At 37.1% G+C, this 12,419-nt stretch overlaps 1 protein-coding gene across 4 annotated transcripts in view; it reads right to left on the bottom strand.

Annotated features, from left to right (window-relative positions):
- Positions 1–12,419, bottom strand: part of MSRB3 (methionine sulfoxide reductase B3) — a 196,782-nt gene that overhangs the window by 142,407 nt on the left and 41,956 nt on the right. For 2 of the 4 annotated variants that reach the window (XM_020990201.2, XM_020990200.2), the window contains exon 2: positions 11,708–11,834. The exons of the other annotated variants lie outside the window; for them this stretch is intronic. In XM_020990201.2, coding sequence (XP_020845860.1) covers positions 11,708–11,783 — 76 coding nt within the window. In that variant the 5' untranslated portion in view covers positions 11,784–11,834. The remainder of the gene's footprint in view (positions 1–11,707; positions 11,835–12,419) is intronic. 4 annotated transcript variants of the gene reach the window in all.

Here is a 12,419-nt window from a genome sequence, read left to right as displayed (position 1 = left end):
GTCACAAAGAATCAGACACAATTGAAATGACTGAATAACAACAAACCTTAGAAATATAACAAAAATTTGGTCTTTAATTTTTACTAATTAAAAGTGCATCAGGGAGACGCTATTATGAAATATTTAAGTCTTGAGTTTGTCTGTATGAATTATGAAGACTGGAAAAAGCCTGATTTAATACTGGAAAATCCAATAGGTATGTAACCATAATGACATGACTGAGTACCCTTTTTTTTTCACTTTTCATTAACAAATCTTGCCAAGAAACATCTATTAGGTTACATATATTATTAGCAAGATGTTTCTGGCATTTTGTTCTGGAAAATGTAATGCATACTTTGTCCAGTCATAGACAAATTCATAAGTAATTAATATATGTGTCAGATACATGATACAACAAAAATAAAATCTTGCCATGAAGATTATATAACATTGTACAATTATCTCAGATTTTTCAGGCTCATATCTTGAGTGTTACTTTTCATATTCTTTACTAATTGAATACTGAATTTTCTTTCGCAAAAAAACTATAATTTGTTTTCCATTCATGCATGTTTCATTTGTACTGTTACAGATGTTACTATATAATTTAGAACTATTCATGTGTATTATGTATTATAAAGAATTTATGCTATTTACTATAAAATGCATACCATATGCCCAACACCCTGCTCATACAGATGTATTATAGAGCACCAATTTGGCCTTAAAAAGGGTATTGTCCGTAAATAATATTTTAAAGTCAGCCTAGTAATTATACACTGAACAACAATTTCTCAACATTCACTTAAACTTTGTGATAGTATCGATCTACTAGAATACTTTATTCAGCAAGAACTTAGACTTGAATTCTGTAGGGCTTCAGCATCATGGCTCTGGTTAACCAACATTTTACAAGTACTTGCTTTTCTAAAACATTTCTTTGTCATGCAAAATATGTGTGATGCAAGCAGCACTGTCAACATTTAAAGTGTTAGATTAATAACTTTTCAAGAGCCCATAGTAACTAAAAACACACAGCAAAACAAAAATGTGAAGCTTTCTTTAAATCATGGGTAGTCTGCCACAGAAAAATAAATCTGCATAGAAAATTGGACAAATTGTGGCCAAGTCACCTATTTTGATTTTTGGCTTTGTTTTTGTTTTTGCCCAGACCAGCAGTTTCATAGGCATTGAGTCCCCAGTAATGCCCCCCAACCCTTATAGGCAACTTCTAGTCTTAGAGCAGGGTTGGGGAACCTGCAGCCTGGAGGCCACATGTGGCCTTCTAGGTCCTCAAGCTGAGACCTCATTTGGGTTTCATATTTAAAGAGGATGGTGACATATGAATTAAATATTATTTTTATTAATTGTATAAAGTGGTTTAGGAATCCTTTACTTGAAAAATACTCATTTGAGGCCTCACTTGAGGACCTAGAGGGCCACATGTGGCCTCAAGGTTGCAAGTTACCCCCCTCTGTCTTAGAAGGTTCCTTGTGGGCACTGAGAAGTTTATTAATGCCTTGCCTTGAGTCACACACAACCAATATGTGTTAGAGTAGGGACCTGAACCCAGTTCTTCATGACTCTGAGGTTAGCTCTGTATATGCTACACCATCCCACCCCTCTCATTTGGTACATAATTTAACTTATGGAAATCCAATTTCAGATCACCAAGAAGGGTCATTTTTGTTATATATTCAAGATTATAAAGGTTCTGGAATCATGGTAGGAAATGGAAACTGGTTTTGGATGCTACCAATACTGCTGGATTATAATAAAAGCAGAAAATTATGCAGTTTGTAAATTCTAATGGCTCTGAATGGGATATTTTTATTATACTTTTGAGTAAGTCCCACAACAATGTATCTGTGTATTAAAGTATTTTGTAATTGGGATCACCGTATTACATAGCAATAAAGAAAAGCACATAAGACTAGCGCCATCTACTGGAAATTGTGGTTACTGCTGAACAGGCTAAATCAAATGGTTGGTAATGTTAAAACAGATGAAATGGTTGCATCTATTCAGAAAATAACATTTGCGGGGAGGAGGCGAGAGGAATATCGTGAAAAATGTATTCAATATGATAAAATCAAAAAGGTTTAACAAAACTGTAGGGAAACAGCACCATGCAGAGAATGAATATTAGACTGGAAGTCAGAGAAGCTAGGTGGGAATCCTGGCTCTCTTCTTGGCTAGTCGTATGACCTCCAGCACCCTCTCTGGCCACAGTTTCCCCAGGTATAAAATGATGGAGTCAATCAAGATAGACGGTCACTAAAAGTCCTTTCTGGCTCAAACTTTTATGATCTAAAATGAGATGATGACATCCTAAGAAAGGCTGGAGGAGAGCCACTAATGATGCCAACCAGATAATTTCTCATCTTAGTTTTCGTCACAAATTCTGTGAACACCCTCTATAAAAGAGGTCAATTTTCTTTAACTCCATTTCTCCTTATAAGTAGCTGAATAGTAAACATCAGTAAATTGAAGGACTATGTAATGGTTTATTAATAAACCATTGTCATCTTAAGATCCTTTTTCTTAGGATCCTTTTACCATGATAAATTGTATTTTCAAAGTGTTTTTCAATTAACTGTGTCCCTTTGAAATAGATCCCCTTGTTACAAATGGGGAAAATGAGGCATAAAGATTTTTTATGGGCAAAAAAGCATACCACGGGCAGAGTGAGGATTAAAATTCAACAGTTCTATAGCTCTTACCAGTAAGTGCAGACTGCTGCATTCCAAACCTTACAAAAGGAACTCAATGAGAGGAGAAGATAGAGTAAAATGGCTCTTCATACTAAATTGGTATAACCGAGTACTGATGGTCCTAACTAAAGTATAATGTGGAGTCTGGTGATATCACTATTCTGTGATAACTTTATACTTATAAAATTCTCCAGTAATATTAAATAAAAATGTCCTCACATGATCCCAAGCAGGACAGCAATGTACAGCATATGCATTTTAAATGGTTTTTTTCACATAAAGGATTCCTAAATTACTTTCTGCAATTAATAAAAGTGATACTTAATTTGTCTACCACCATCCTCTTTAAGTATGAAACCCAGTAAGTAGTAGTAATTTAACAACAGTGATCTTATAGACTATTAATAAAAAGAGGTTTTTCGAACCCTTGGCTCAAGATTTTCTAGCTATGTGACCCTGGGCAAGTCACTTAACCCTACTTACCTCAGTTTCCTCATCTATAAAATGAGCTGGGGAAGGAAATGGAAAATGACTCCAATATCTAGGCCAGCACTTTATTCGCTGTGCTACCTAGCTGCCCCATAGAAGATGATATTTGAGCTACATCTTATAGAGAGAGAGAGAGGTTCTATAAGAGATGAGGAAAAAGTGCATTCCAAACCCATTAGATTCCAGTTCAACATACTGATAGGAGATGGAGTGTCACGTGTGAGGCTTTGCCAATTTAGCTAAACCTTAAAATGATGATTGGCAGTAATGCATAATAAGTCTAGAAAGACAGGTCAGAGCCATATTTTGAATTTATTTAGACTAGTATTCTCAGTTGGAAGAAAACTTCCAAGAGATCATTTTAGTCACAATGAGCAATGACATAAATTTTTGCATTTACAAAATAATGCATCCTCAAGCCACATTTCAGTTTTTATTTTGAAGAAAGACTTTGCACAACTTAAACACCAAGAATAAAAATATCTCCAGCACTATGAGATTTTCACGTAGGTTCTTTCATTACTGATCTATATGAATTTTTAAGCTAGTCAACCATAACTCAGCAAATGCAATAAGCAATGTGAACGCAATTGCTGTAGGGGAAAATGATGGCATGAATTACCCAAGCCTAAACCATAAACCAAATGAACTAGTCAAGTGCTGATATGTCTTAAACAACAAAAAAAAAAAAAACAAGAAAAGGACGTTGACTGAAAATTGCTTTGGTAGGCTGCGATCTGTCTGAAGGACAAATCCCATTATTATATATTCTGAGGACCTATTTCCAATCTGGCCTCAGACACTTACTATCTGGGCAACCCTGGACAAGTCACTTAAAAACTTCTACGTGCCTCAGTTTCCTCAGCTCTAAAATGGGGATAATAATAGCACCCACCTCCTAGGATTATTGTGAGGATCAAATGAAATGATAATTTTAAAGTGCTTAGCACAGTGCCTGGAACATAGTAAGTGCAATGTAAATCTTAGCTATTATTATTATTATTAATGGCAGCTAGGTGGCACAGTGGATAGAATGCTGGGCCTGAAGTCAGGAAGACTCATCTCCCTGAGTTCAAATTTGGCCTCAGACACTTACTAGCCGCGTGCATCGGGGCCACTTAGCCCTGTTTGCCTCAGTTTCCTCCTCTGTAAAATGAGCTAGAGGAGGAAATGCAAACCACTCTAGTATCTTTGCCAAGAAAACCCCAGAGGGGGTCACGAAGAGTCAGACGACTGAAAACGACTGAACAACAACAACAAAAATTACTACTACTAGCACTGACTTAAGAGTCGATCATACCTGAAACGAGTGTGCTGTGAATGTATTTTCCCTAGAGGGTTCTGGTGCAAGGACAGTGTTCTTAACTCCTCTGAGTTTCCACTCCTGGTCTGTCCCTTTTGTTTCCTACAGCTGCAGTAATTTCTAGGCTAAGATTCTGCCTGCAGTAGTTACCTGACAATCACCTGAAGTTCCACTGATACCTTGCTTATCTGATATACTTAACACTGTATGTTTTCTGGGGGGCGGGGAAGAGGCTGGGCTGGGTTGTTGTTAAACCTAGGTCATCAAAATTCTAGTAAGCAATTGAATATAACCTCCACTCTGAAACCAGAGCTGAGATTCAATTCAATTCAACATGTGTCATACATGAGGCCCTGTGCCAGAGATGAGCTTATAATGGCTTATAATGAGCTTATAATGGCTCTAATAATGGAGTTGGTTATGGGACAATCAACGGCCCTATTTCACCAAAGAGCAACACATTGAGTGAACCTGTGTGGTTACTGAATGTACCCTTCCTCTTAGGCCCATCAGTTTTTGCTCAGGCTTTTAAATCTTATAAAACAAGAATCAATGGGCTGGGGAAACCATGTCTCAGTACTGTAATTGGAAATTCCTGAACTGATATGTTTTAGCTTTCTAGTTTATGGAGATTTCACAGTTAAGTCCTTCAATTAAGGCTTTCCACTGCATCAGATTTGACATTAATAATGGTCCAGGACAAAACACTAGGCCTTCGGTAAGGTATCATTATATTCCACAGAAATTAAAATTAGTTAACAGGCAGAGAGCTCTTGTCAATAAGATCAGCTGAATATAGAAAACAGCAGGCTCACACTCAGTCACACAGTACTAGGCCCGAGTAGGATGTTGACGGTGGTACTGAGGCTCTGTTCACAGTTTCAAGTACACAGAGCCTATATGTTTTACAATAATTTGGGGCCACTTTGAAAACATAGGCTGAAAAAGAATGCAACTGTAACAGTCATTCAAATCTTAAGAGGAGGAGAGAGCACAAAGTGTTTGGTATAGTGGTTTATAGCACCTGATTTGGAGTTAGGAAGAGCTGGGTTCAAATCCTGCCTCAGACATGTATTGAGTGTGTCATCCTAGGCAAGAATCAGCTCACTGCTCTCGGCCTCGGTTTCCCCATTTGTAAAATTAAGATGATAAAAGCATCTACTTCACCGGGTTGTGAGGATCAAAAAAATACATGTAAAATGCCTTACAAACCTTAAAGAATTATAAAACTGTGAGCTGCTTTTTATCTGGCATTTTTCACAATACAGAATCTCTCTATTGTCACATTCAAGGGGTTAGTGGCAAGATGCTACAGTATATCTTAGTAGGTACAAAATCATTCACACACCACCATGAGCATGAGGGGAAAAAAAGTCCAATATAATTGGGCAGCTAGGGTGGTTCAATGGATAGAGTACCAGGCCTGGAGTCAGGAAGACCCGAGTTCAAATTCGGCCTCAAACACTTACCAGCTGTGTGACCCTGGGCAAGTCATTCAGTTCCTGTTTGCCTCAGTTTCCTTACTGAAAAATGAGATTTTCAGCACCTACCTCCTAGGATTGTTATGAGGATCAAAAGAGATAATAATTGTAAAGTGTTTTGTAAAATTTAAAGCACTATATAAATGCTAGATATATCATTATGCCCTTCTAACCCTAAAATTCTATGAAAGGATATTGTAGATGACTACTAAATTGGTCAACAAAACTCATTAGGTCTGTAATTGTAACATACTGTGTCGGGTTCAATAGGTGTGTTGATGATGCCAAATTATTAAGGGGCAATATAAGACAGTGTGGTGAAGTTGAAAGGGCTCCAGAATGGAGCTGGAAGATTTGGGGGTTCTAATCCCAGCTCCAACTCTTACATGAAGGCATGAAGTATTTATTAAGCACTTACTAATACAAAGCACTGTGCTAAGTGCCGGGGACACAAACAGATAAGGGCATCTCAAGTCTCTGAGCCTCTATTTCTTTATCTGTAAAATAGGATGAAATTTAAAATTTCTTTCCTAAACCTATTTAAACCTATAAATCTCTCAATCTGGTTCATCATCCAATGATAAGCTAAGACAAGCTTCAACCAGCTCCATACAGAATTGTCTAAGGATGTGCCTAGCAAACAAGAACCAGTCTGAGATGCCAATTGTCTGCATCTGCAATTCACTTGTTTTGGGGAAAAGGATGAGCATTTCCCAGGAATTAGGGAGCTAGGCCTCCATGGAGTCCTGTCACTCCAACTAAGGATCTGTGTCATGTAGCATCAAATTGACAGTTTGACTTGTATCAGTACCATGTTGATCCCTGGCAAAAAAACGAAAAACAAACAAAAACAAACATTCCTTTCCAGAGTGAGTCAATGACCACAGAAACATTAGAAGCATCTCGGTTAGAGCCATGTGGTGCTGATTTTTTTGTCTATACCTCCTGAGGACTCACAAGTCCACAAAGTGAAGGAAGTAATAATTCTTCCCTGGCCACTACAACTCCTTAAGTGGAGTCACCTGGTATTTCTACATGCATTAGTCTAACACAGAGATGGTCTCACAAAAAGGGTTCTACCTCTTCGTTGGTGGAAGGATTATGTTGGCTAAGAGGAGGAGGGCTGTAGTGGATATATGCCAGAGGGCATATCTATGTAGCTACAAGGAAATGTTTATGGCATGTTTGTTTTTTTTTTCCCTCAAGTTGCTATTAATGTCTTATCCCTAATTGCATGTAACAATGCAGGAAATCCCAAAATCATTTTATAACAATAAATGGACTGCAAACGTAAAGATCTGTATATCCTTTGCCTGTTTGACTTGGAAAGGCTTTTTTTTGTTTTGTTTTGTTTTGTTTTGGTAAGGCATTGGGGTGAAGTGACTTGCCCAGGGTCATACAGCCAGTGAGTGTTATGCGGCCAGATTTGATGGAAGGATTTTGTTGTATAGAAATTTTTGCTGCAATGAATTTTGGTCAGAGGTAGGTATGCTTGGTACCAAATTAAAGAGGTGCTTTCCCCTTGCATAGAAGAAGTGAGAAGCAGTGTGGCACAGTGGAAAAAAGTAACTGGACTTGCCATCAGAGGGCTTGAATTCAAATCTTACCTGTGTTACCTCTGAAACTATGGGCAAATCCCTAGGACTTGTTTCTCATTTTCAAAATGAAGGGGCTGGATTAACTGGCCCTGAAGGACCTTTCCAGCTCTAAATCTATAATACTGTGAATAATCAGTAGCTCTCTTTTCTTAATCTTCCCTTTTTTACTTTTCATGTAAAATTATTTCTACATATCATTATGATGACAAGTTGACTAGCACTGTTTAAAACGTTAGGAAAACTAGCACAATGTTTTGCCAAAATATAATGGGTGGATACTAGAATAATAAGAGGAAAAATTTCACAGTAGTTGATGAACAGTGATTGTTTGGTTAAGGAATTCAGCATGGAATACTGTCCTGGTGGCTTTATTTTATCATATTAAAAAAAACCTAGGAAGAGAATGCTGTGTTCTCCTAGCTCTGTAGCCATGACGAGCTGCCTTCTCCACTTACAACATCCTCCTATCATATCTGCCCGCTTTTCCCACTGGTGAATTCCTTGCATGGGCCTCAGTTTTGGGGGTGGGCCCAAGGCAGACATATTTCATTCCCTCTCTGCTGAGCTGGGAACCTCTTCTCCACCCACCCCTTTTTTTTCCAGCTTCTTCTACTACATGGCCTCTACTGTTAGAATTGAAGCTCTTGTGGGCAGGGACTGTCTTTGGGTTTGTAAAGTATCTCTAGCATTTAGCATGATATCTGGAGCATGTTAAGCACCTAATAGAGGCTGGCTGTGGAAAGCTCTGAATAAAAAAGATGTCATCTACTCTGGACGTTCACCAGAATTGGCTAATTAGAATAAAAATTAGGTGCCACTTTAGAGGAAAAAGGGCAGCTAGATGGTGCAGTAGATGGAGCACCAGACCTAGAATCAGGAATACTCACCTTTGTGAGTTCAAACCTGGCCTCAGACACTCATTAGCTGTGTGACCCTGGGCAAGTCACTTAACCCTGTTTGCCTCACTTTCCTCATCTATAAATGAGCTGGAGAATGAAATGGCAAACCACTCCAGTATCTTTGCCAAGAAAATAACAAATGAGGTCACAAAATGTTGGACACAACTAAAACAAGTGAACAACAACAACAATTAGAGTAAAACAATTAGAGTAAAAAGAAAAACAGGAGTCACATCAGAAGGATGTACCCTCTTTAAGAGCAAAAACTGTCTCGCTTTGGTTTTTGTATGCCCAGCACCTAATATAATAATATTCATTACATTATTTTGGTGTCCTCAATAGTAAACATATCTGTACATAGAATGGCTTGGTGGTTTCAGTTTGTTGATTTTGACTAAAGCTATGACTTTCATCAGTGTAGGGAGGTCTCAGGGAGGAAACTCCTCTGCCAATGCAGATCAACATCTTTTCTACAATTTATAGTCACAGAGAGTTGGCTGGGTGACTGAGAGGCTGAGTAACTTAGGGTCACAAAACTTGAAACCAGGTCTCCCTGACTCCAAAGCCAGCTCTTTATTAAATATAGATGGGTGTATACATATATACACACAACAGTGCATACACACAGACACACACATATGTATGTATGCATGTATGTATGTATGTATGTATATGTTGTTCAGTCATTTCCATCGCGTCTGACTTTTCTAACCCCATTTGGGTTTGTTTGGGTTTTTTTGGCAAAGATACTAGAGTGGTTTGCCATTTCTTTCTCCAGCTCATTTTACAGATGAGGAAACTAAGGCAAACAGAATTAAATGACTTGCCCAGGGTCACACTAGTAGTAAGTGTCTGAGGCCAGATTTGAACTCAGAGAGATAAGTCTTCCTGACTCTAGGCCTGGTCCATTATCCACTGTGCCATATAGCTGCCCATATGTGTATATGTATACATGTATGTATAAACTGTGTGTATGTGTGTATGCATATACATATATATGTATACTTATATATTAACAAAGTTGTGTTGCATATCTTCCAAAATGTCTGGTTTGGCTATAAACCTCATTATGTACATATGCATATGTGTATGTGTGTATGTACATATACAATATATGTGTGTGTTTATGTATATACACATACATATGTATATGTGTATTTAGATATATGGATGCATGTATATATGGATATGGACATACATACGCACATAATGATATGCATAGCCAAACCAGACATTTTGGAATATATGCAACACAACTTTGTTAACCCTAATCATTATTATTGTTATTATTATATAACATTTATAATATAATCAATAATCATTAATAATAACAACTGGAGATAACAATATAGATATACTTAAAATAACTGCTTAAGAAATGTTTGTTGAATTTAGATTGACTGAATTGCTCAATATTTATGGGTTTACAATATGAATGAAAGGAAAATTAAAAGGTTACACCCATATAATTGCAATGACTGTCTCTGCAATATAGTATATTCAATTCTTATTTCTGTTCCTGAGTATTATATGTACAAAATGAAAGGTAACACATCTAATTGTTTAAAAAAAAATCTAAAGTCTTGGTTGTGAGACTACAAATACAATGCAACATCATATCTACGTAGTTCTCACATTTTCTCTCAAAGCTAAGAGGTCCACAGTTAGGGGCCACCTAGTCCAATCCATGCCCAACCAGGAATTCCCATTACAACATCCTTAATAAGTGTTCATTAGAATCGCTTCCTGATGGGTACTTGCTACACTTCCCAGGCAGCCAATTCTGCTTTGAAACAGCAGTCTCATGCCTAACAAGAGCCCAAAAGTACAAAATAATAACAGCTTTGGCCAAAAACATAGCAATGACTCAAAAGTGTCAAATTTAATCATAATAAAAATTAAATAAATTACAAAAATAAAAGTTGAAAATGCCAATTCCTGAATTATTTTCATGTCAATTTCAATATTTATGTGCTGTTTTTTGCCTGTTTTAGTCATTTAAATGTGAAAATTTTTCATTCTCCAGATGTTATATTCCAGTCAACAGGGCTGATTAATTTATTGATAGAATAGATGCTTTCTGAGTACCTGCATTCTATATTTAACCCTAGAATTAATAAGGCAGTGGAATGTGGGGGCAGAGGTGGGAAGGAGGGGCAAGGAGATCACATCGCCACATCTAAACAGGGTCAATTTTACAATAGAATGTAAACCAAGATTGCTACAGGTTAAATACTGTGCATAAAATAACATAGAGCAGAGGCTGTTAAACACAAGAGAAATTGTATCTATTTTGAGGTTGCTTTGAAAGCAATAGAACATATTGGCAGGCAAATAAAGAATGTATAAATGCTAATGATGATAACATTTGGCATGCAAATTTGATGCAGTCAATTAAAATTACTTCTAAAATTAAATTTAAATGATGGTCTTTTGGTTTGCTACTATAGATAGACACATAATGAATTTTTTAGATTTTCCTTGTTTTATGATTTTGAAAGACAACTTAGATTTGAGGTAAAAAAAATAGCGTTTTACTTCTCTGGGTCTCATTTTTTTCATCTGTAAAATTATGGAGCTAGACTACATGATCTCTATGGTTTTTTATAGCTCTAAAATCTGTGAGCCCATGACCTTGGAATCATGAATCTCAAAAGGTAAATAAAATGTGGCAACCTTGGTTTAGGTCCTAAGCAATGTAGCCACCTTATAGATGTTGTTGTTATTAAAGAGCATATTTTTCCCTTTTAACTGATATAAACAATGGATTTCTTTATAATAGAATTATTATTTTTAAATTATTCTGCTAGTTATAAAAAGCAACAAAAATGACTGTATAGATTCCTAGGGAAATGGAAAGCATTTTCACTGGCTATCATTTGGAAAGCAGGAATGATTCTGGGAAGTTTTTTTTTTTAATCAAGACTATCAGGAATTTAATGGCACTAATTTTCTGCATAGTAAAGAACACGAGGCTCCTATGAAATATTAACAATATATTCTGGGCCAGGAAACTGGACTATGTTTCTGAGGCTTTGTTAAAAAAAAAACTGAAAAGGTGAGAATGTTGCCGAAAGCACAGCAGTGATTTAGAACCCGTTTCTGCTTTCAAAAGGCGCACCTGACTAGAGGAAAACTTTAATTGAGCAAAACATAGCAAAGTATCATTTCCTGCAGCAGAAACACCCACTCCTACCAGGGCCCTCAATACTCAGGACAAAACAAACAGCACACATTCAACCTGAGGGAAGCCCACAGGCTCGCTGGGCCACTGGCTGGCTCTTTGTCACCAGATGCAGCAGGTTGAATGCAGACATCACTGTGCTATCTTCACCAACAAAACGAGAGGCAAAGAACGGGGGCAAGAGCTGAGTAGAAAAAAAAAATGAAAACAATTGAAGCATCACATATGTTAGACATTCTATTAATGCAACTGATGAGCTTGGGGTGCTTTATCAGTAACTAAATGCATAGTTCTAAGGAATTTAAATGCCAGGTTTTTAGATGGACTGAACCTGCCCTTTGGTTTTCATTATGACGGTCTTTGAGTTGCATTCTAGATCTTTGTGTTGCATTCTGGGTGCTTTCTTTAGAAATAAATCTGCTACACGAAAAACAGAATAGTCATGCCACCATACTTGGGGACTACCATTTACATAAGCTTGAGTCAAGGAAAATGGGGGAAGGAGGGAATAAAGAACAATTTTTTTTAAAATCTAGCACAGGAATAAAATCTTGAGGGTGGGGAGCATATTTATAAAAGCCCTTTTACTTTACCTTTAAAAAAAGTTAAGTGATTCCTCTAGCTAGAGGGCCACATTCTAGAATGTAGGCTCTAGATAAGCAGTACTCAACATGCGGTCCATGGACCCCCTCAATCCTTTGGTCCATGAGCTCAAAACTATCTTCATAATGATGTTGACATTTTGATTTCTAACATGGTAAATACTGAT

This window comes from Phascolarctos cinereus, unplaced genomic scaffold (assembly GCF_003287225.1).
Source record: "Phascolarctos cinereus isolate Bilbo 61053 unplaced genomic scaffold, phaCin_HiC Scaffold_1;HRSCAF=81, whole genome shotgun sequence".
NCBI classification, from domain to species: Eukaryota; Metazoa; Chordata; class Mammalia; order Diprotodontia; family Phascolarctidae; genus Phascolarctos; species Phascolarctos cinereus.
The sequence above is the reverse complement of the archived record's forward strand: the minus strand, read 5'-3'. Positions and strand labels throughout refer to the sequence as shown.